At 43.7% G+C, this 24,795-nt stretch overlaps 3 protein-coding genes and 1 pseudogene across 5 annotated transcripts in view; 1 reads left to right on the top strand and 3 right to left on the bottom strand.

Moving 5' to 3' along the window:
* Window positions 1-8,477, top strand: part of LOC130385703 (plexin-B1-like) — a 44,464-nt gene extending 35,987 nt beyond the window's left edge. Inside the window, exons 29-38 of the mRNA XM_056594356.1 lie at window positions 638-812; window positions 950-1,053; window positions 1,376-1,463; window positions 1,785-1,957; window positions 2,911-3,071; window positions 3,636-3,783; window positions 4,239-4,303; window positions 4,843-4,918; window positions 5,052-5,126; window positions 6,303-8,477. Coding sequence (XP_056450331.1) covers window positions 638-812; window positions 950-1,053; window positions 1,376-1,463; window positions 1,785-1,957; window positions 2,911-3,071; window positions 3,636-3,783; window positions 4,239-4,303; window positions 4,843-4,918; window positions 5,052-5,126; window positions 6,303-6,407 — 1,170 coding nt within the window. The 3' untranslated portion in view covers window positions 6,408-8,477. The remainder of the gene's footprint in view (window positions 1-637; window positions 813-949; window positions 1,054-1,375; window positions 1,464-1,784; window positions 1,958-2,910; window positions 3,072-3,635; window positions 3,784-4,238; window positions 4,304-4,842; window positions 4,919-5,051; window positions 5,127-6,302) is intronic.
* Window positions 8,478-11,509: 3,032 nt separating this feature from the next.
* LOC130385701 (beta-1,3-galactosyltransferase 2-like) lies at window positions 11,510-13,574 on the bottom strand. Its single transcript, XM_056594351.1, has 3 exons — window positions 13,526-13,574; window positions 13,109-13,206; window positions 11,510-12,663 (listed from the first exon to the last, which is right to left on the bottom strand). Exons 2-3 carry the CDS (start codon window positions 13,129-13,131, stop codon window positions 11,598-11,600), a joined length of 1,089 nt encoding a protein of 362 aa, XP_056450326.1. The 5' UTR covers window positions 13,132-13,206; window positions 13,526-13,574; the 3' UTR covers window positions 11,510-11,597.
* Window positions 13,575-14,885: 1,311 nt separating this feature from the next.
* LOC130386093 (beta-1,3-galactosyltransferase 2-like) lies at window positions 14,886-15,719 on the bottom strand (annotated as a pseudogene).
* A 1,217-nt stretch (window positions 15,720-16,936) lies between these two features.
* On the bottom strand, window positions 16,937-24,432 carry LOC130385702 (calmodulin-alpha-like). 3 transcript variants are annotated; one of them, XM_056594355.1, is made up of 2 exons: window positions 24,025-24,428; window positions 16,937-16,980 (listed from the first exon to the last, which is right to left on the bottom strand). In XM_056594355.1, exons 1-2 carry the CDS (start codon window positions 24,411-24,413, stop codon window positions 16,956-16,958), a joined length of 414 nt encoding a protein of 137 aa, XP_056450330.1. In that variant the 5' UTR covers window positions 24,414-24,428; the 3' UTR covers window positions 16,937-16,955. The 3 variants fall into 3 exon arrangements, with proteins under 3 accessions (XP_056450330.1, XP_056450327.1, XP_056450328.1); XM_056594352.1 differs by lacking the exon at window positions 16,937-16,980 and adding an exon at window positions 23,090-23,525 and having other exon boundaries at window positions 24,025-24,432; XM_056594353.1 differs by lacking the exon at window positions 16,937-16,980 and adding an exon at window positions 23,090-23,507 and having other exon boundaries at window positions 24,025-24,431.
* Window positions 24,433-24,795: the final 363 nt, after the last annotated feature.

Below are 24,795 nucleotides of genomic sequence, written 5' to 3' on the forward strand. Positions count from 1 at the left end.
CCGCGTGCCCCGTCTCTAGCCGCGTGCCACGCCCGCGCTGCCCTCACAACCGTCTTAACATAACGAATATTAACGAATATTAACGAATGATAACGAATGCAGCAAGAGGATGTTAGCGTACGCGTTGAAATGGAAATTTCAGTTTTGGCGGGAAATCCCGGTCTACTCGGGGCGAAAGTTATGTCGAATTAACAACATCCCTGGAATATTCGGCCCTACTCCACACAAACCCAATTATTGCCGCAGGTGATTTTATGGTTGCATTTGGTGGATAGGGGTCTTTTTTGAGATGCTACTTAATGCAATGTACTCCATATACCAATACAATGATGTCGGACAAAGATACAAGAACAAGATCATTGACTTATAACCTACATGATTCAGACAGGAGTGTAGTGCTCTAGACTGGAGTGGCCGGTATGAGGACAATGGGATAGGACTCACATTGTTTTTTATTCTGACTAGAAAGGGTTCAGCATTGTTCACACTCGATTATTGAGATCGTAAGATGATTATGGCTACTTTACTCATCCCCAGAGGAACATGTAGTGAGTTAAAATGGGTCAAAATGCAGTGAGTTAAAATACTGTCCAGACAATATCCACCGGTAACCCCCAACCCTTCCCCGCTGTCCCAGACCCTGAACGTTCTCATCCCAGCTCCAGGGGCCGACGCTGGCTCCGCGGCCCAGACAGCGCCAGCCAAGGTCCTGGACTGTGACACCATCACCCAGGTGAAGGAGAAGATCCTGGAGCAGACCTGGAAGGGCACCTCCTTCTCCCAGAGGCCGCACGTTGACTCTCTGAACCTTGGTGAACCTGCTCTCCTACGCTCTTCATGCTAATAATAATATACTATAATGATATATGTAATAATAATAATAATCATGACACAAAGACTGCAAATAACTACTCGTTTCGTATTCAATGAATGTGTATTATTTCTCCAGAATGGCGTGCAGGGGTCGCAGGTCACTTGATCCTGTCTGACGAGGACTTGACATCTATAACCCAGGGTTCCTGGAAACGGCTCAACACAATACAGCACTACAAGGTCAGTAGGTCGCACACACACACACACACACACACACACACACACACACACACACACACACACACACACACACACACACACACACACACACACACACACACACACATCATAAACCAGCAGTGTTAGTTACTTATTCATTCATTTATATTACATTGTTATGACATTGCCTTCACATCCCAGAACTACCCTGTGTTACTATACTGTGCATTTGAGCAATAAAAGCACTTAGAATTTGACTTGCCCAAGTTTGGGGAGAGCCTGAGGGGATCTTTTTAGGCCCTAAAGTTCAGCGAAAATCAGCTTGAGTTGCTCCTCCCATCAGCTCCCGGATGGAGCAACAGTGGCTCTGGTCCCCCGGAACGGCAAACATCAGCACCACTACGACAGCCACGACTATATGCCTGGGGAGAGTAAGTGTTTTTGTATTGCCTTTTGCATGTATTAGTGCTTTCAAATTTGTTCACATTCTCAACTCACAATCTGGATGTTCAATTTGCACCTTTCCTTGACATCTGGCACCTACACAACCCCCTGTACAACGGCCTAGGGGAACCCCCCTTCTATCTCTATCCATGAGAATAACACTCTGTGCGTGTATGTGTGATTATATCCGTTATCAATGAATTGAAACTCTCTCTCTCTCTCTCTCTCTCTCTCTCTCTCTCTCTCTCTCTCTCTCTCTCTCTCTCTCTCTCTCTCTCTCTCTCTCTCTCTCTCTCTCTCTCTCTCAGAGACCCCCATGCTGGATGATGGAGAGGAAGGGGGCGTGAGGCTGTGGCACCTGGTGAAGGCCAACGAGGAGGCTGAGCTGCCCAAACAGAGAAAGGGCAGCGTGAGAGAGCGGGGGGGCGAGCGAGCCAAGGCCATCCCGGAGATATACCTCACCAGGCTGCTCTCCATGAAGGTACTAGAGCCACCACTCCATGTAGTGAAACACCATCCACATACGGCTGGGCAGCGGTCACCGCAGCAGATAGGTTCCACTCTGATCAATGAGACCATTTCCACCGGGCGCGGCTGCGGAACGTCTCAGCAGCGTCCCAGGAGCGGCTCACCGCGCCGCAGCGCTATCATTCCGTAGCACTTCTATTTTTGACGCAAGCCCTTGCTGAACCGCGTCAATTTCAACGGAGCAGGTCGAGCCGGGCAGGAAGTGAAAAAGTAAAAGCCATAGAGCATCCGGTCGATTTTCAAAATAAAACACAATACTCATGTAGCCTATCACAACTTCACATCAACATTATTACGTCATGACCGGTGGCACCAGGTCAGCAGTCAATCAATCAAAGGGTCTCAGAGGGTCGGCAACATGGACGACGAGAGACTCATTGTCGAAGTTCAGCAACATGAAGTCATTTATGTACCAAATCATTCTTTTTATAAGGGCAATGGCCGGAAGGACAAAGCGTGGCATTAAATTGCAGTCGTTTTGGGAGTGGAAGGTGAATACATTAGGTTTAGGATTATCGCGTGATCTCGTGATCTCGCGTGAATACGGCTGGCTCGCAAGGCAGCGCTGCGCTGCCGTAACGCGTCCGGTGGAATCCCGGCGTTAGGTTGTTAAGAAACCACCAGCCAATCGTGATGCTCCTGATCTCACGAGGTGACCCTATTATAATAATTATACATTTCCTTCTGGTATTTCTGTTATGAATAAAGTGTATCATTATGCAAATCTGCTCTCTGATCCAAAAACGGAATGATCAAAATGTGGCCCGGGACCCTGATGAATCTCACAAGCATTTTGTCTGGCATTTTTGAGTGACACACCGAGCTCAACCTTCTCCTTCCTTATGCAAATTGCGTCTCTCTCTCTCTCTCTCTCTCTCTCTCGTCTGTCCGCCTCGGCACCTTCAGGGCACGCTCCAGAAATTTGTGGACGATCTGTTCACGGCGATCCTCAGCACCAGCCGGCCCGTCCCCCTGGCGGTGAAGTACTTCTTTGACATGCTGGACGAGCAGGCGTCGCTGCACAACATCACAGACCCAGAGACCATCCACATCTGGAAGACCAACAGGTGACCAACACGTTGTGACAAATGCCAATGCCAGAAGAGAAGAGCGGTTTATTGCTGAATGACAACAGTGCGCCATATTGCCATGCAGGACATCTCCCCTGAGTGTGTGCCCTGGTTCAACCTGTGCACATTGATTTCTCAATGCACAACAGGTGTGCAGCCTCACCCAGCCCCAGAGTCCAATCAGTCTGACACGGGTCAGGTGAGGCTGCTTCAACCAGCCATCATCTACACCCACACATGGCTTTTTTTAAAATATTGTACACCCCAGGCCAAAAAGAATGAAAGAATTTGCACTGAAACTCTGTACATTCTGTGTACCTGCGTCAGACGGTCTTCCATTGATGTCTTTTCTTCTCTGAAGTTTTTGGGTGTTTGAATGGCATAAGAAGTTATTTTATCAAAAGAAAAGGCACCAACTACTACTTTCCCATACATCTATATATATATATATATATATCTATATATATATCTATATATATATCTATATCTATATATAGATATATAGATATAGATATAGATATATACATAAAAAGAAATTAAAAAAAGGTGTTTTCCTTTCAGCCTTCCGTTGAGGTTCTGGATCAATATTCTGAAGAACCCCCAGTTCATCTTTGACGTGCAGGCCTCAGACCATGTGGACGCCGTTCTGTCGGTCATTGCTCAAACCTTCATGGACTCGTGCACTAGAGCTGAGCACAAGCTGGGACGGGTGAGACCATTGTCTATATTGTTTATGAATATTCATATTGGTATCTTTATTGACTCACTTTATAAAAGTTTTGTAATTAATATAATACAGTAATTTTCCTCTGCGATGCTTTGAGCATATGTTTTTGCGTTGTCAAGGAAAACTCTGGTCGATGCATTGATCTGAAAAGGCAGAAGTGTCCCATAATTGAAAAATAATGCAGACTCTTGGAAATATTTTACAAAGCTGTGGTATAAATCTCTTGATTGTACATCTGTAATGCACAACATTTATAGCAATTTATTATGGCACTTGCTCAACAATTATCTTTGTAGTTCAACATTCAGCTAGCAACATGGCCCCTTCCCTCCCAAAATATTCCCATTCCCTAACCCTGTCGTTCTGACTCAAAAGACTCCATCCGGCTCATTTCATAACGTGTCTCAGTGAACTGTTCTCACATCTCCCCTCTGCAGGACTCTCCTATCAACAAGCTGCTGTACGCTAGAGACATCCCCCGCTACAAGCACATGGTGGAGAGGTGAGGGCAGGCCCGCCAGAAGCCCCACTGGTCCCAGGGTCCCGGGACTTGGCAGGGCAGTGCGAAACACGCCACGATCCGTCTGTCGGTGCTAGAGAGGGCAGACGAACCCCGCAGGACTTGTCTGCTCTGAGACTCGCAGACTGCGTCGTACCTTTACGGTCTTCGGCTAACCTCGTTCCCTGGCATTATCATCTCACCATTGACCGCCCGGAACGGGGTGCTTAGAATGTGCGTAGGGTGGTAATAGGGAGGGCGGGACCTCAAGGCCAGCTATACACTATATCCGTTTCAGTTGCGTGGGTTTAGTGGCGAGAGCAGAGAGGAAGGGAATACTGATAGATGGATGCACATAATGTCTCAGATAACGCTTTGTCCGATTTTTAGTCAAAAAAAAACGTTATTCCCGCGTCTTTGTTGTTGTTCTTCTAGTCGTGTTTGGATTATTCTTGCACTTGGGACTGTTTACTGACGTTCACAGATAGTGGAATGTAAGGGAATATTTTAACAACCTGTTTTTTCTATCCTCACATTCTCAGGTATTACGCAGACATTCGTCAGGCTATCCCCGCAAGTGACCAAGAAATGAACTCTGCTCTAGCAGAACTGTCTCGTGTACGTATGTCGGTAACTCTTTGGGCTCTATTCCTGTGGTCGAAAGGTGTTGAGTTGAAAGAGTACACCATTAAATGACAGGCACCACTAACACACCATCATGGATTTTTTTTCTCTTCTACTGCACTTATAGAATTATGCTGGGGAAGTTAACCATCTCGTGGCCCTACATGAGTTGTATAAATACATCAACAAATATTATGATCAGGTGAGTCTGGTTTCAAATTTGTCCTGCCAATTTTTGCCAACTAGTAGCCAGGTGTTGCTAACTGGTGGCCAATTGTTCCTAACTGGTAGTCAATTGTTCATGGCTAGTAACCAATTGCTCCTGCCAATGTTCCAAACTAGAAGCTAATTGTTACTAACTAGCAGCTAATTGTTCCTAACTGGTAGCCCATTGTTCCTAACTGGTAGCCAATTGTTCCTTACTAGTAGCCAATTGTTTCTTACTAGTAGCCAATTGTTTCTTACTAGTAGCCAATTGTTTCTTACTAGTAGCCAAATGTTTCTTACTAGTAGCCAATTGTTTCTTACTAGTAGCCAATTGTTTCTTACTAGTAGCCAATTGTTTCTTACTAGTAGCCAATTGTCCCTTACTAGGAGCCAAGTGTTCCTTACTAGTAGCCAATTGTCCCTTACTAGTAGCCCAGTGTTCCTTACTAGTAGCCAAGTGTTTCTGACTGAAGCCAATGTTCCTTACTAGTAGCCAATTGTCCCTTACTAGTAGCCAAGTGTTCCTTACTAGTAGCCAAGTGTTTCTGACTGAAGCCAATGTTCCTTACTAGTAGCCAATTGTCCCTTACTAGTAGCCAAGTGTTCCTTACTAGTAGCCAAGTGTTTCTGACTGAAGCCAATGTTCCTTACTAGTATCCTAGATGGTATCCAATGGTTCCTTGTAGAGCTGTCAGTTAAACGCGTTATTAACGGCGTTAACGCAAACCAATTTTAACGACGTTTAAAAATGTTATCGCGCGATTAACGCAATTATTATATTTAAAAAAAAAGATTTTTTTTTTTTTTTTTTTTTCTTTGGTTCAAAACAAAGAAGCAGAAGCCTGACTGCTATGTTCAAATGACATTTGTTCAAAGCAGTCGTTTAATTGCACTATAGGCTCTTTTTTTGTATCGTCCTGTTTTGATCAGTATATGCCAATGTTGTTATCAATAAAAAATCATTTGAACAAGGCAAGCCGATGCACTTCACCATGTTGATAAGAGAATTAAAATGAGAAGAATTATGGGACAAAAAAATCAAGGGATATTTAGCATAGAAAAATAATTTGGGATTAATTGCGATTAATCGTGAGTTAGCTATGACATTAATGCGATTAATCACGATTAAATATTTTAATCGCTTGACAGCTCTAGTTCCTTGTTGTTTCAGATCATCACAGCCCTGGAGGAGGACACCATGGCCCAGAAAATGCAGCTGGGCTACAGGCTGCAGCAGGTAGCTGCTGCTGTGGAGAACAAGGTCACTGACCTATAGTGCTTCACATGTCTTCACCTCAAGAAGCAGAACAATCTGGGCATGGCTCCTGATTCTTGAGAGTCAAGATAAACCGGTTTTTCTTTTAAACGGGGGACCAATGGGGAAAGAGGACTGAAGGGAGCACAGAGTTCAAGTGACCACGGTGGACAGAAATGAACGTCTGAGAGCTTCAAGCAATTCCACTGTCATTGCAATGACCTGGATCATAAGGAGGATCACCTGGTGCTTGATTGTTATCGCCGTTCCTCCACACAGTGGGCTGTTCTTAACTGAAATGGAAGGACTTGGAAGACATGTGAGGGGGAAAGAGCCCTCTTTGCAACAAATCCCATGAGGTCCTTTACTTTGAGGGGGGCAGAAGAAGGGAAGAGGGCAAGTTACTTGAGTTACATGTTGAGTTACATGTGTCTTGAAGGACAGCGAGAAATATTCCAGTGTGATGTTTACATCTAAACTCATTTGTCTTCTCCCAGAGGGATGGATACATGTTATTCGTACATTATTTAATCATGTGGAGAAATGGAAAAAGGAGAGGTATTAAGAAGAACAAGTATTAGAGCCGCAAATAGCCACGATTTGTCTTATTGTCTTTATGTCTTATTTGGGAAGAAGAGGACAGTAATGAAATTAACAGAGCAATGGTAGTGATGGTAGTGACCGGAAGTCTTTAAAGGGAGTCGAAGGAGAAATGAGAAATGAGAAATAAGGGTATGAAACGGATACGGAGGACCATCGTGTTTTTTTTTCTCCAATAAATTGAGAGAGTTAGCTGATATCCATTGAAGCAAATGTAGCAGATAAGGAGTGAGGTTGAATACAGCATTCCAGCGTCACCATAGTAAAGATATTTTAACGATAACGCTTCTTTATGCACAGTGAATCAAAAAAACTAAAATTTCAAAAAAATTACAAACACAGAGATGTTTGGTGAGCGCTGGCCGTATTGGTAAGAAAATGGTACGGTCCTTGACCTAAGAATATGGGAAAGTGGAAAATAACCATTTTGCCCCAAAAGTCACTGTATTCCTTTGAAATGTCAATGTTTTTAAAATGCAGAGGATCTAGTGTGTCTTTATTCAGTCTACCCAACTTACTAAAACTGTGTTTAATGTCAAACATATAACCCATGCAGTTCTAAAATATTACTTCTCAGTATTGAAAATGCAATAATATGATCTTATCTGTCCCAATATGAAAACCTGAATATATTGAAACATAAGTCCACATTAAACAAACGATGCATTCGTACCTTTGGCAAAATAAGCCTCTTTTGCTCTCTCATAGTGCAGGACACATTCAGAGGAAGATTTGCCTGTCATCATTTCATTAGTCTTGCTTAATTCGATAAACACCAAATGTGTATTATATTAAATGTTTCAATCTTTTCTTTTTTATAATTACATTTTTTATTTTTTTTAAACCCGCTGAATGTGACAAACAAATGAACTACCTTGTGCTTTTAAACGGTCCCTGGGTTATTTTTGAGTTTGCATCTGATACAAAGCATTCTGTGTATTGTTTGTCTTTATTGCAGTTTAATTTATTATTTAATTTATTTGCTTGCCAATCATGTTGGTAAATTATCTGTGTGCAAATATGTGAAAATATCTATCTAATATTAAAAAAAACGGCATTGGATGAAATCAGATACCATGCACAATTTAGAAAAACTACACAACTGGATTGATGTGAAAATACAAGAGGATGTTTTCTTTGACCCTACAAAAAAAGAGAAAGAAAAATCGTTCTTTCAAGTGTTGCTGTTCTTTTCTTATCTACGTTACGCTGAGTTCCATCTCCAACTGGGATCCCCGAATGGTGTTTGGGTTTTTCCAACTTTCTTTTACATTTTCTAACTTTTTGAATACATGAGCAGATAGTTCTTCATGCGAGTAGTTACCTTGTACAGAAATTACACCACAATTTGGCTATCTATACATATCTAGTAAGTTGTTTTTTGTAGATACACATTACGCCTGGATGACCATGCTGGCACTTGCTTTACTCCTAACAACAACTGAATGTCATGTAATAAAGTGTTTCAGATGTTGAAATTATTTTTGTGTCGTTAACACTGTCATTTAGGGAGTTAGGTCTGGGTTGAAGTTGATGGCTACAGTCCTCTCCTCTATTGAAATAATTAAAAAAAGTATAAAATAACCTAGAATGCGTTATTTTATAAGGTCACAGCTAACGTCACAGCTAACGTCAGCACTAACATCAGCGCTAACGTCAACGCTAGCGTCACCGCTGCCTGAACGTCATAAAAAGTAGTCAAATTTGTGCTTCTAAAAAAAAATTGAAATTTGCTTTTCAAATTAGTGAAGATACAGGTGTGTTGATTTTTTAAATGGTTTGAACGAAGGTTAACGGGGAAAATAGACCAAGGTACAATGTCTGAAGTAGTTGAAGAGTCAGAGAAGGTGGACGGCCATCCGCCCATTGACTTACATTGAAATAAAAGAGTTGAAAAACGCAGAGAGATAGCCATCATGTCGTCAAAGACCTGGACGTTTTGATAGTTGAATGGTTTCTGTAGCTGAAAGAATGCAGGAGCAGTTAACTGACCAAAAACAGGCAAACGGAATAAAGAAAACTTCAAGGTTGTATCAGCGATGTTGGTTGACGTCACTTCTGTTGTTGTTTGAAGCGAGATCCCAAACAAACAGAGCCAGCTCGCACCTCCCTTCCGTGGTTCGTGCATCCAGTAAAAAACTATCATGAATGAACGCGCAAAACCCCACAACACCCACTTCTTGTCGGGGATTGGTTGGAATACTATTTGTTTTGGTTTTGAGTGGTTGGTAGTTCCATTGGTTATTGTGTCCGATCTTGAAGCATAGGCTGCCTACAGAGATACTTTTTTGACAGCCTGCTTATGGGTTGGGAAGCAAGCTGATCATGAGGAAAGATGATCAGATGAATTTGATCATTTATGTTTCGGCCTAGAATTGCTGATACAACCTTTAAGAAGAACAGTAGATGTGCCTGCAGTAGCAACCACACTAATGAATTGGTCAAACATCAATAAATGAGGGCATACATGTGGGAAAATGTTAATGAATAGACAAATAATGGAGTTATCTTAGTATATCTGTAGTTTGTAGCCTAAGTCACCACTTGACAAAATATCATAATTATAAGAGAATGAGAGATCTACTGATACTTTCTCAAAAATGTATATAAGTAATAGCTTTGCACATACTTGCCACTGGGGATGTAACAATAACAAGAACTGTCATGATCTGAACTGCCCTCTCATTTGCGTTTCTCCATTCTTAACCTTCCACAGTCTTAACATTCCCCATTGTGGTCAAGTAGTCTGCCCTATGGTCATATTCTACAACTGTTGATGTTTTAACTCTTTTTTTTTATTATTTGGTGAATTATTCCACCAGTATATCAGATGCAGATATGGCTAGTGGTGTTGCACCTGTGATTAACAGTGTTGAGTTTCTGTTAAAAAACAACATTTGAGAAGTTAAAATTGCAAGAGGAGTTAGCCATGACAGGCCTAGACAGACCGGACACAAACATTATCCAACAAAGAAAGGATAGGGGGAAAACCTACAACAGAATTTTCTCCCGAGCATGGTTAGAAAAGAAAAAAAAGCTATGTGGTTGCTCATAGAAGAACACCGTTTTTTGTTTCCCATGTATACTTTTTCGATCAAGTGTGTGCACAGGACAAGGGGATTTATGGACAACGGGTGTGTGAGATTCACTTAAGTGGTCGTCTCTGACGCAACATTTTTCTGTTAGGCTCTTAGTCTCAGTGGATAGTTTCCTCTCCATATAAACTATTTTGAGAGGTTCTGCTTGACAGTTTTGTTACATTAAAAAGGTAGCCATAGACTACTGACAGCAGCTATTCAATACCCCTATCAGCGTGCCACATATGAATTTTGGCCCATAATCCATGCCAAACAATATTCATTTGCAAAATTTAGTAATAACTCAACATTTAAAATGTATTTGTTTTATGTGTACAATCTTCTTCCCTTTATATGATAAAGACGTACAAACAAAGGTACAGAGGTACAAATAGCAGTATCTATAAATTCCGCCTGAAAACCTGCAGTTTTCTGATGTAGATACTGCCTTGGTAGTCCATTTATGTCACCAAGAAAGTACTAGAGATTAGGCTGTTTATACAAAATGATGGAAATGAAGATGAGGAAGTTACTACATAATCTTTGTTTAATTTATTTGAAGTGAATTTTCCAACAAAACAAAACTTCTGGTTTGTTTTCTGTGTTCTTTTCAATCTCATTATCTAAACTATTAAAACAGACATCCAAAAGATACATTATTCAACATATACACACATGTTTGACAAATGTTTTCTTAAAGTTGGAGAAGATATCTGAATCGAAACACTACTTACTATACTTTGCTCTTTTACTGGTATTGTTTAAACAGACATTAATAGTCATACGAAGACATAACGCAAAATCAGATTGTTGGGGGTCATCTGTCAAAAAAATAAGAAAATATGCAGGGATCAAATTCGTCATTGTACCATTGATCATAAAACTCATAACACTATTTGTTGTACGGTCAAAAAACGTTAAGACTAGTTTTCTCAGTCTCGCTGTTGAAGCTTCTACCACGGTTCGCTTTTGTAGGGCAGAATGGTTCATAATGGTCACATGAAATCTATGGAAGACATCAATACCGCAACATCAATATATCTATGCTCCCAATGCCTGGACTGCAAGGGTCATTGGCTTTATTTCTCACATGCTACGTCAACCAAGGCTGACCCAATGTTAAGGAGCCGTTGAAAGATAGATTTTGCAGATTACATAGCACAGCTCCCTCATCTCCTGACTTAAAAGTTACATATTTCCTGTGTTGTTGTTTTTTTTTAAACACTGCCCTGTAAGGTGACCTTGAGTGCTATGAAAGGCGCGCTGAAATAAAATGTATTATTATTATTATTATTATTATTATATTTACAAAATATATACAAAATAATGTTTGACATACAAATATACTTTTTAAAATATAAGACAGCCAATACATCCGGGAAAGTCATGAGTTTAATCAAAATAATAATAGTCAGCATTAACTAAGTGATTATTTATTGTGAAGAATTTATTTATTGTTGTTTGTAAGGTATTATAAGTCAAGTTTTACGTCTGTTTAACTTATCCACTAAACGGCCGTGTAGATGCTCATGTCCTAACAGGCCGGGCCAGGCCCCTTTAATGATGTCCAGTAGTTTATCAGTTGATCTGGAGTTTGGAGGATGGCACAGATGGATTTGGCCAAATGACAATAATTGAATTCATACATGTAGAGTCTGAAGTGATAGCGTTCTGGGGGCGGAGTGAAGTCGATTCCTAATGTTTTCATGCACACCCCAATATAGGCATCTTCCACGTAAAAGGGAGTGACCCTTTTAGAGATCTCCATAAGCCTTCTGGGCATATCAAGGGAGAAGACGTAGCCCATGCCCACGAGGTGGGTTGGAAACTTGTTCTCACGGTAGCTATCCTCAGACACGTACCACTGGCTGTCCTTTTCGCGAACAACAGGACTTTCATACTTGAGCCTGCCGGTCATGTATATCGTGGTAGGGGTGCCGGGGGTCTTTAACATGCTCACAAGGTTCTCCACATTCAGGAACATGTCTGAGTCGATCTTCATGGCGTAGGGTACCTTAGGGCACCGAGAGGCCAGCCAGTCCATCATCACCATGGTCTTGATGGTCAGATTGTGGTAGCTGTCTATGAAGTCGCTCTGGATCAGGTCGTGGTACAGCCGGTTCTCCGTGCGTACGTTCCGCTGCAGGACTTTGAATTTGCTACTATTTTTAGGTACGCCCAGGAGGAAGACTGTCTGGATGAGCTCCCCTTGGATGAGAGTCTCGTTGCCCCATGTTCTACGGATGGCGTCCCGGGCTTTCCAGTTGCCGGGGGCCACGGGAACAATCAGAACCAGGTACGGATGGATGGACCTACACAGCTCGGTGTCGTCCAGGATAAAATGGTAGTTCCCCGGATAAATCATGGAGAGGCGCAATGGTTCATGCCGAGGGAGGGCCTTTTGAAACTTGGCAGGTCCATCAGCAGATCCATACATCTGATATCTCGATAGGATGGATGAAAATAGGGCAGTGTGTTTGTTCAACAACAAGCAGATTGGAATGGTCAGCAGACTGAGAAGCAGGAGACACTTGAAGGTTGTCTTTAGGAAATCTCTTCTCGGATTAATGGGAGTGCCCAAAACTTTGTAAGTTATGTTCCTGCGAGGAAATAAAAGGAATTAATATAAACCTGTCTTGGTTACCCTTAGTGTGAGGTGAAAGATTACAATTACAATTAGGGCATTTGGCAGACACTTTTATCCAAATGGGACTAACATCGGTTAATACACACATTGACACACCGACGGCAGAGTCAACCATGCAAGGCGACAGCCAGCTCGTCAGGAGCAGTTAGGGTTTAGTGTCTTGCTCAGGGACACATCGACAACTAGGAGGAGCTGGGGATTGAACTAGCAACCTGTTACGGTTACAAGACAACTGCTCTACCTCCTGAGCTAAGCCGACCCAAAGATAACTGAAATAGAAATATAATTGGAATACTATTGCACCAAATGACTCAAAAAGATAACAGTAAAAAGATGCAAATGATATACAGTATTTATATTATTTATTGCCAGGGAGGTAATAAGAAAGCTTTACAGACCTCGCAGCTGAAGCGCCCTTCATCTCTGTGACGAGACCAAAAACCCTGACCGTACATGGCAGCCATTCCTTTATAGCTACGTACTTAACGGGTTTTACCTGTGTAAAAGGAAATACCTGCTTGGTCAGGTGGTTGCTTCTGCAAGCACATTTACTGTTATGCAAAATTTCTAAATTCCGTTTGCCTGTTTTTTGTGCCGTTAACTGCTCCTGCATACTTTCAGCTACAGAAACCATTCAACTATCAAAACGTCCATTTCTTTAACGACATGATGATCATCATGATCTCTTGGCGTTTTTCAATTCGTTCAACTATTTAAACTATTACTCTTTTTCTACTTCTTTTTTCTTCAATGGGCGGACGGCTCTGCACATCTAATGTGCAGCCAATACTTTATAGCTACTTGACGGGTTTTACCTGTGTAGCAGAAAATAACTTCTTGGTCAGGGGTCCACATGGGCGGATGGCTCTGCTGTCCGCCCATAATCCCCGGCAAACAATATTCATTGGCAAAATTGAGTAATAAATCAAAATTGACAGATATTTATTTTATGTTTACAATCTTCCTCTCTTTATAAGATAATGAGGTACAAACAAAGATACAAAGGTACAAATAGCATAGAAATCTTCAAATTTCACCTGAAGTTTCTGATGCAGACACTGCCATGGTAGTTTATTTATGTCACCAAGAAAGCGATTTGGCTGTTTATACAAAATGATGGAAATTAAGATGAGGATGTTACTACATAATCTCTAATGAATTTATTTGAAGTGAAATTTCAAGCAGAACAAAACTTCTGATTTGTTTTCTGTGTTCGATTTAATCTCATTATCTAAACTATGAACACATAAAGACATCTAAAATATATATTATTAAACATATTGTGGCGACCCGGCCACAGGAATGTCTATATTATTCAGGATTCACCATAAGCCCAGGTTCGTTCACAGCCAGAAGAGGCATTTGCGTGAACTCCCGGTCCAGGAGGTATTATCTCAGCTTGTCGAGGAACCATTTGATGCCAGGGCCTCCTTCTCCATGTTGGAGTAGTTTTTCTCATTGGAGAGGAGCTTCCTACTAATGTAGGTTACTGGGTGTTCCTCTCCCGCCCGTACCTGTGAGAGTACTGCTCCCAGACCCACTTTGGACACATGTGTGGACTACTCGGTGTGGACTAAACGGGGCAGAGAAAAATCTGGGGTTATCAGGACGGGTTCCGAGCAGAGGGCTCGTTGAAGGTTACCGAAGGCCCTCTCTGCTGCCTCCGACCAGGTTCCCCGGTCAGGCAGGGCTTTTTCGGGTCAGATCATTCAGGGGGCTGGCCAGACTGGCGAAAATGGGGATGAATCTCTGGTAGTACCCTACCAGACGCGGGAGCTATTTCACCTGTTTCTTGGAGATGAGGGAGCACAGCTCCCTCATCTCCTGACTTAAAAGTTACATAGTTCCTGTGTTGATTTTTTTTTTAAACACTGCCCTGTAAGGTGACCTTAAGTGCTATGAAAGGCGCGCTGAAATAAAATGTATTATTATTATTATTATTATATTTACAAAATATATACAAAATAATGTTTGACATACAAGTATACTTTTTAAAATATAAGACAGCCAATACATCCGGGAAAGTCATGAGTTTAATCAAAATAATAATGGTCAGCATTAACTAAGTGATTATTTATTGTGAAGAATTTATTTATTGTTGTTTGTAAGGTATTATAAGTCAAGTTTTACGTCTGTTTAACTTATCCACTAAACGGCCATGTAGATGCTCATGTCCTAACAGGCCGGGCCAGGCCCCTTTAATGATGTCCAGTAGTTTATCAGTTGATCTGGAGTTTGGAGGATGGCACAGATGGATTTGGCCAAATGACAATAATTGAATTCATACATGTAGAGTCTGAAGTGATAGCGTTCTGGGGGCGGAGTGAAGTCGATTCCTAATGTTTTCATGCACACCCCACCAATATAGGCATCTTCCACGTAAAAGGGAGTGACCCTTTTAGAGATCTCCATAAGCCTTCTGGGCATATCAAGGGAGAAGACGTAGCCCATGCCCACGAGGTGGGTTGGAAACTTGTTCTCACGGTAGCTATCCTCAGACAATTACCACTGGCTGTTCTTTTCGCGAACAACAGGACTTTCATACTTGAGCCTGCCGGTCATGTATATCGTGGTAGGGGTGCCGGGGGTCTTTAACATGCTCACAAGGTTCTCCACATTCAGGAACATGTCTGAGTCGATCTTCATGGCGTAGGGTACCTTAGGGCACCGAGAGGCCAGCCAGTCCATCATCACCATGGTCTTGATGGTCAGATTGTGGTAGCTGTCTATGAAGTCGCTCTGGATCAGGTCGTGGTACAGCCGGTTCTCCGTGCGTACGTTCCGCTGCAGGACTTTGATGTTGCTACTATTTTTAGGTACACCCAGGAGGAAGACTGTCTGGATGAGCTCCCCTTGGATGAGAGTCTCGTTGCCCCATGTCCTACGGATGGCGACCCGGGCTTTCCAGTTGCCGGGGGCCACGGGAACAATCAGAACCAGGTACGGATGGATGGACCTACACAGCTCGGTGTCGTCCAGGATAAAATGGTAGTTCCCCGGATAAATCATGGAGAGGCGCAATGGTTCATTCCGAGGGAGGGCCTTTTGAAACTTGGCAGGTCCATCAGCAGATCCATTGTACATCTGATATCTCAATAGGATGGATGAAAATAGGGCAGTGTGTTTGTTCAACAACAAGCTGATTGGAATGGTCAGCAGACTGAGAAGCAGGAGACACTTGAAGGTTGTCTTTAGGAAATCTCTTCTCGGATTAATGGGAGTGCCCAAAACTTTGTAAGTTATGTTCCTGTGAGGAAATAAAAGGAATTAATATAAACCTGTCTTGGTTACCCTTAGTGTGAGGTGAAAGATTACAATTACAATTAGGGCATTTGGCAGACACTTTTATCCAAATGGGACTAACATCGGTTAATACACACATTGACACACCGACGGCAGAGTCAACCATGCAAGGCGAAAGCCAGCTCGTCAGGAGCAGTTAGGGTTTAGTGTCTTGCTCAGGGACACATCGACACCTAGGAGGAGCTGGGGATTGAACTAGCAACCTGTTACGGTTACAAGACAACTGCTCTACCTCCTGAGCTAAGCCGACCCAAACATAACTTAAATAAAAATATAATTGGAATACTATAGCACCAAATGACTCAAAAAGATAACAGTAAAAAGATGCAAATGATCTATAGCTACGTACTTAACGGGTTTGACCTGTGTAAAAGGAAATACCTGCTTGGTCAGGTGGTTGCTTCTGCAAGCACATTTACTGTTATTCAAAAGTTCTAGATTCCGTTTGCCTGTTTTTTGTGCCGTTAACTGCTCCTGTATACTTTCAGCTACAGAAACCATTCAACTATCAAAACGTCCATTTCTTTAACGACATGATGATCATCATGATCTCTTGGCGTTTTTCAATTCGTTCAACTATTTAAACTATTACTCTTTTTCTACTTCTTTTTTCTTCAATGGGCGGACGGCTCTGCACATCTAATGTGCAGCCAATACTTTATAGCTACTTGACGGGTTTTACCTGTGTAGCAGAAAATAACGTCTTGGTCAGGAGTCCACATGGGCGGATGGCTCTGCTGTCCGCCCATAATCCCCGGCAAACAATATTCATTGGCAAAATTGAGTCATAAATCAAAATTGACAGATATTTATTTTATGTTTACAATCTTCCTCTCTTTATAAGATAATGAGGTACAAACAAAGATACAAAGGTACAAATAGCATAGAAATCTTCAAATTTCACCTGAAGTTTCTGATGCAGACACTGCCATGGTAGTTTATTTATGTCACCAAGAAAGCGATTTGGCTGTTTATACAAAATGATGGAAATTAAGATGAGGATGTTACTACATAATCTCTAATGAATTTATTTGAAGTGAAATTTCAAGCAGAACAAAACTTCTGATTTGTTTTCTGTGTTCGATTTAATCTCATTATCTAAACTATGAACACATAAAGACATCTAAAATATATATTATTAAACATATTGTGGCGACCCGGCCACAGGAATGTCTATATTATTCAGGATTCACCATAAGCCCAGGTTCGTTCACAGCCAGAAGAGGCATTTGCGTGAACTCCCGGTCCAGGAGGTATTATCTCAGCTTGTCGAGGAACCATTTGATGCCAGGGCCTCCTTCTCCATGTTGGAGTAGTTTTTCTCATTGGAGAGGAGCTTCCTACTAATGTAGGTTACTGGGTGTTCCTCTCCCGCCCGGACCTGTGAGAGTACCGCTCCCAGACCCACTTTGGACAGATCGGTGTGGACACATCGGTGTGGACTACTCGGGGCAGAGAAAAATCTGGGGTTATCAGGACGGGTTCCGAGCAGAGGGCTCGTTGAAGGTTACTGAAGGCCCTCTCTGCTGCCTCCGACCAGGTTCCCCGGTCAGGCAGGGCTTTTTCGGGTCAGATCATTCAGGGGGCTGGCCAGACTGGGAGCTATTTCACCTGTTTCTTGGAGGTGGGGCGGGGCCAGTGCCGGATGGCGGCGACCTTGCTCTCCTGTCGTCGGACGTTCCCCCGTCCGACTTGGTAACACAGGTACGATGTCTCCTCCAGACCCAAGCGGCACTTGGCTGGGTTGGCCGTGAGTCCGGCCTTCCTCAACTCCCCCAGGACCACCCGCAGCTGTCGGAGGTGGACATCCCAGCTGGCGCTGTGGATTATAATGTCGTCGCTGCGTACGCCTGGTGAGGCCGAAGGAGTTGGTCCATCATCCTCTGGAACGTAGCGGGTGCGCCATGGACGCCGAATGGAAGGACCGTATATTGATATAGACCCCCCGGGGTCTCAAACGCCATCTTCTCCCGAGCGGTTCTGGTGAGCGGCACCTGCCAGTATCCCTTGGTGAGGTCCAGGGTGGTGAGGTAGCGGAGGTTTGGGGACCAGGACGATTGGACTAGACCAGGCACTGCGTGACTCCTCGATGACTCGGAGTTGGAGCATTCTGGCGACCTCCTCCTGGATAACGTTCTTCCGGGCTCCCACCCGGTAGGGGGGAACGCGCACCGTGACGCCGGGTGCCGTCTTAATGACTTGTGTTATTAAGTGTTGTGCGACCTTGGTTCTCCCGGGTACTTCTGAGAAGACAAGGTCTTCTCCCACGGGAACCAACGGTATGTCGTGTCGGGCGGCCAGAACCAGGGATGCCGGTGCCGGTGGGGTAGCTCTACTCCGCCACTGCTTCAGCAGGTTGATGTGATAGAGTTGGGTGGATTTGCGCCTCCCGGGCTGCCGTACCCTGTAGTTCACCTCCCCCCCCCTGTCGACCACCTCGTAGGGCCCCTGCTACTTGGCCAAAAACTTGCATTCTGCAGTTGGTATGAGGACCAGGACCAAGGCGCCGGGCCGAAATATGCGCAGCTGGGCTCCCCGGTTGTAGACCCGTGCTGTAAACACCCCTCGGGGGCTTCGCACTACCACCTGGCAGGTCTCATACGTGTCCCCGTGTACACAGGCGACCTCTATGGGCTCCCCCGCCGTCCCCCAGCTAGGTCGGGCGCAGGAGGGTCACGATACTGCCGGTATCCAGGAAGGCCTGAGTGCCCTTACTCCTTACCCGCACCGGGAGTGTTTGGGCCCCGGGCTTCTTGATGTGCCCAACAGGTGGTCAGGAGACGTAGCCCTGACCGTCCCTCGTCGGCGAAGGCCGAAGGCATGGATACGTCCCTGTTTCCGGGACACTGCCGGGCTAGGTGTCCGTTCTGACCGCAGCTGAAGCACCGTCTATCCCCTCGGGTCTCCTGGGAGAGGGTCAGCGGCCTCGGTGGGGGTGATCGGGGCAAGGGATTCAGTCCCCGTATGTCCCTACGCGTCTCGGCGGGCCTCAAGGGGTTCGGGGCGCTGAAACTCAGCTGTTGAGTCACCTGCCAGTTCTCTAGTTGCCGGACCAGCTCGTCTACTGTGTCGGGGTGGTTGTTGGCAAGGGTTCTGCAGGCGTCTGGAGGGAGCTGACGGATGGTATTGTCTTTTAAAACCCGATCCAGGAGGCTGGGAGATTTGAGTCCACACGGCGCCTCGGATGTCCAATCGTCATTCGTGGAAGCGCTGGGCCCTGGCGGCGAGGCTATGGCCATAGTATGCCAATATCGCCTGCTTCAACGCCGGGTATTGATTGGCGTGCTCCGGTGCCAGATCTTGGCTAGTCTGCTGTGCGGGTATGGTGAGGAAGGGGGACAGGATGTGGGCCCACTGGTCCTGCGGCCAGCTCTCCCAACGTACCGTCCTTTAGAAGACCCCCAGGTAGGCCTCCATGTCTTCATCCGGACCAGGTTTGGTGAGGGGGCTGGTGGGCGTGGAGGTCGGGGGGAGGTCGGGGGTTTGCGAACTGCCTGCTGGGTGAGGCGTAGTACCGCCTCCCGGAGAAGAACGAGGCTCTCGTGGTGTCTCTCTGGGTGGCACAGTTGAAGAATCCCATCAGAGCATAGCTAAGATTTTGTGGACCTGAGCTGCCGGTCAAAGCCGCCCGGCCGCCGCGTAGCTTCGGCGGCAGTCCGGCAACTCCGGCGGTGTACTCCGGGAGCTGAACTGCGGCCGAAGCATTCCGGCTGCTCCGGCGGTTGTACTCTGAGCTGCTGCTGCCGAAGCTGGCAGGTCCGCAGGAGGTAGGTCTCGGCGGCAGTCCGGCAGCTCCGGTGTAGGGAGCAAGGCGGGAAGTCCGGCAGCTCAGCTCCCGGAGCACAATCCCTTTCTCCTCCATGTCGCAGTTCATGGACTTCAGAGAGTCAAGGCCAAAGTTCCTTTCCCCCAATTACTCTCAACCATGGCCGAGATATCCCCCACTACGAGTCTTTACTTGTTGTGGAAGTGCCAGAGATGTCAGACGCAGTCTTTATGATTCATAATATCATCCGAGACGCACATAGCTTCTGGCCGTGATATTAGATATAATATTGTACAAATATTAGTGCTGTCAGTTAAACATGTTATTAACGGCGTTAACGCAAAACAATTTTAACGGCGTTAATTTTTTTATCGCGCGATTAACGCAATTATTATTTTTTATTATTTTATTTTAATTTTATTTGGCTCAAAACAAAGAAGCAGTAGCCTGACTGCTATGTTCAAGGCAGTATGTTTGTATATTCATCGTTTAATTGCACTCTAGGCTTTCTTTTTGTATCGTCCTGTTTTGATCAGTATATGGCAATGTTGTTATCAATAAAAAAACATTTGCACAACGCAAGCCGATGCACTTCTCCATGTTGATAAGAGCATTCAAATGAGAAAAACTAATGGGACAATGAAATCAAGGGATATTTAGTATAGAAAAAAAATTGCGAGTTAACTATGACATTAATGTGATTAATCGCGATTAAATATTTTAATCGCTTGACAGCACTAATAACGGGTGCAAACTCATCAGGTATGAAAAAGGTGACAAGGACCCAAACCCCCTCGCGGAATATATATATATATATATATATATATATATATACACACACACACACAGTGTTGTGATAGTTCACTTTCTACGTGAACTAGTTCAAAGTTCAGTTCACAAATTTTAAAATGAACTAGTTCAGTTCAGCGTTCATAATTCAAAGATTTGAACTAAGTTCACAGTTCCAAAAAATGAACTAGTTCATAGTTTTTTTTTTTCAAAATGTTGCTGTGAGCTATTATTTTTTTTCGGTATTTTGAACATCGAGCCCACTTCGTGATTTGTCTAGGATGAAATAGAGTGGTTGAATCAAGCATCGTAGCGAAATACAGTTTCTATCGTGTTTTATTGTACATTTAGCGCATTTTGTAAATCCCATTGATTTCTGTTGGAAGACTCATTGCTCGTTGGCCGGAAGCGGAAAGGGAACTAGTTTCGTTGTAGTTCAAATTTGGTTGTAGTCTTTTCGCTCGGTTCTAGCCCTACTGTTGAGTCGGAGAACCGAGCGAAAAGACTACAACCAAACGTAAACAGCCCCCATTTCCGTTTCCGGCCTACAGGCAATGGTTCTATGAGGTATTCTAGTCCGCTGAGCTATGAGCCAGAGAGCTAACGTTATGGATTGTACATATTTATAATTCGAAATTCGTCTCAGCCTTTATACCACAGATACTCTAGGGTCTATAGCATATAACCGTGTTGTCTGATTACAGTTTGATTTATTTTTCACAATTTAACAGATCTCGTTTTGAAGAATAATCACCGCGCCATTCATTTCAATGGGAATCGGGACGGTCTATAGTTTCAACATAAAGTGTATTTATATTTTTTAATTCGTCCCAGCCTTTACACCACAGACACTATAGGGTCTATAGCATATAACCGCATTTTCTGATTGCAGTTTAATGTAACAGTAAGCTGACAACACCGCAACTGCAAATTAACCACACGGATATAACCGGCAGCCGGTCAAACAAATGTTCTCATTAGCACGTTAGCCTACGTTAGAAAGCCTGACGTTTTTGAAGCGTACCAACGTCACTCCTGTCTAGTACGGAATCAAGGCAGCTACAGACCCGAAGATGACATGTTTACACGGGTTGGCCAAACGAACAAGCTTGGAATAAATATTTATGACAGCTTGCGTTCGCCGATTACTTGGACGACGCGCCCCCCCCCCCCCCCCCCCCGAAATATTTTTATTGCAGATCTCCATGAATCACACAAATGACCTTTTTCGGAACAAAAACGGCGAATTTCGCCGAAAGGTGACAAGTTTGCATCCCTGAATAAATACCCATACATAATATTAGTATTTTTATATTATATTATACAGTATGATATAGATATAGAGCTCCAGGAGTCCGTAAACGGCAACAATCCCTTCTCCTCCATGCTGTGGTTCAGCTCATTTGTCAATGGGCAGCAGCTCATTTGCATTAAAGCTACAGACACCAGAAACAGCGCATTCTGAAGGGGCTGAAACAGAGGGGAAGCGGTAGGCAAGATTTTTTTTCCTAAAAGCTATTTCCAGCAAACAGCTTCAGAAACATGTTTTCTGGAACTATAATACTATGTTTACTTGTTGGGAAAACACCACAATATTTCTCCTTTAAATCTATATTCTCATTTCAAGTTCACAGTGATTTTGACAGAGCTGCTGAGAAAGTAATCCATGAAAGGTCCATATGCAGAATGTTGCCAATGAGGAGGTCTTCATGGGAGTTTGGTTAATTAGGTTACTTAATTGCTCAATTAGTGGATTGAAGATTTTTCTGATTGAAGATTTTTAACCCAATGTCTTTTCATTACTAGGTATGTGGTGTTTAAATAGTTCTGCTCATATAGGCATTAGGCTCTTTCGTAGCATTTGCTTAGTTAGCCTTAGACTAGGTGGTTAATAATATAATCATAAATGTAACTAATTGTTAAACAAGTCTCAAATTATAACAATGTTTCCAATAGCTATGCCGTAGCAACATTACTTTTGATGTTTGCAGGCTTCGGCGGGGAACCAGCTCCCTGGTTCCCCGCCCGGGGCTAACTTTCCTCGGTCGTAGAGCCGGTTCCTCAGGAGCCATATTGCTGTCGCCCCAGGCATCATACTTCAGACTGCTGTCAGCTAGCCAAGAATATCTCAAATAACTCTTATTCAGGCCGTTTTATTCTGTCTCTGTTCTTCTCTGATTGGTTAATCACATGCGGGGGCTGGCTGTGGTTGGATGCTATAAGACACTTCACCATTCTTAGTCAATGGGAAGGAATGTATTTCATTGTCGTGATAAAAATTGCAGATTTTTTTTTTTCCTGTTAGGCTCTCAGTGGCTATTTCATCTCCATGTTAAGTATTTTGAGAGGTTCTTCTTGACAGTTTTGTTACATTAAAAAAGTATTATTGATTGCAAATGAATGAGTTTTTAGCCATAGACTACTGAGGGCGGCCGTTCAATCCCCCTTTCAAGGGGCCACATATGAATTTTGGCCAATAATCCACGCCTTACAATACTAATTGGCAAAATTGAGTAATAACTCAAATTGTACAGACATTTGTTTTATGTGTACAATTTTTCTCTCTTTATTTTAAGAGGTACAAACAAAGTTACAAATAGTACCGTTAATTACCGCCTGAAAACTGAAAAGTATCTGCAGTTCCGTGATGCAGATACTGCCTTTGTAGTCAGGGGCGGTTCTGGGCACGGGCGACCCGGGAAGCCGCCCAGAGCACCATTCTTTCATGATTTGTGGGGGGCTCCACGAGCAATAAAAGAAAAATAAACATTTGTGCCTCAAAGCGGTTTTCTTTGATGTCTTATAACGTTGTGTGGGGAATTGGTAGACTGGCGCCCCCTCTGGTTGCAGGCGCACCTGCTTGTTGAGAACCCCCCCCCCATCTCGGAGGGAGCCTCGCCCGGGGCGTAACTGGACGTAGAACCGCCACTGTTGGCAGTCTGGTCATAGAGATTAGGCTGTTTAGACAAAATGATGGAATGATGATGAGGATGTTACTAAATGTTATTACTATCTTTGTTTAATTTATTATTATTATTATTATTATTTTCCAGCAAAAGAAAACTTCTGGTTGTTTTTCTGATTTATTTTTAATCTCATTATCTAGACATCCAAAATATATATTATGAATCATATACACACATATTTGAAAAATGCTTTCTTAATGTTGGAAAAGGTTCCGAATTGAAACACTACTTACTATACTCTATACTATACTATTGCTCTTTCACTGGTATTGCCTAAAACGACATTAATATTAATACAAAGGCAGGGTACAGAATCTGTTCATTTGGGGTCATATGTCGAAAAAATGAGAATATGCAATGATCAAATTTGTCATTGAATCATTGTTCATAAAACGAACTATAACACTATTTGTTGTACGCCAAAGAACAATAAGACTAGTTTTCTCAGTGTCGCTGTTGATGCTGATACCGCGTGTACCGCTGCCGCTACCGTTTGCCACTCTTGTCAAACACTCGGAAGGCCTCCCTGATCTCCTCCTCGCTGTCTGTGTCCTTCATCTTCCTCGCCATCATGGTCAGGAACTCTGGGAAGTCGATGGTGCCGTTGCCGTCGGCGTCCACCTCGTTGATCATGTCCTGCAGCTCGGTCTCCGTGGGGTTCTGGCCCAGAGAGTGCATCACGGTGCCCAGCTCCTTGGTGGTGATGGTGCCGTCGCCGTCCTTATCGACAAGGGAGAAGGCCTCCTTGAACTCAGCAATCTGCTCTTCTGTTAGTTGATCAGCCATGTCTGTTTGCGCAGGTAGTGCTCTTCCAGCCGGTTCCTCTTCCTGCTGGTGACGTACATCGCCCTCTTTGGCCGGCTTGACTTTTGGTCCCATCTTCCACACTGCCCCCTGTTGAGGTGCTCCGGTTTCTTCTGACACCAATTGTTACCAGGATGAGCCTTGCGGCGGTGGAAGGATTGGAGGCAGTATGAACGATATTAGTAAGGCCGTTGGCCTGAATTTATTCCGGTACCAAAGAAATGTCCGTCGGGAGGCAAAAAAAATGAATAATGTATAAACACAAAAAAAAACAATCAATAATTCTAAATAACTTTCAATAATCGAAAGAAACAACAGTCCTCCCCTCGGCACTAATAAAGCCCTTGGCTGATCTAAGAGCCAGGTGTCGTCACCCGCTCACCTCAGACCCTTCTGCCCCACCTACATGATTTGGACCTGAATATATCCTACCTGGCCTGACCCATACCCCTCTTAA

Source organism: Gadus chalcogrammus, chromosome 7 (assembly GCF_026213295.1).
Source record: "Gadus chalcogrammus isolate NIFS_2021 chromosome 7, NIFS_Gcha_1.0, whole genome shotgun sequence".
NCBI lineage: Eukaryota > Metazoa > Chordata > Actinopteri > Gadiformes > Gadidae > Gadus > Gadus chalcogrammus.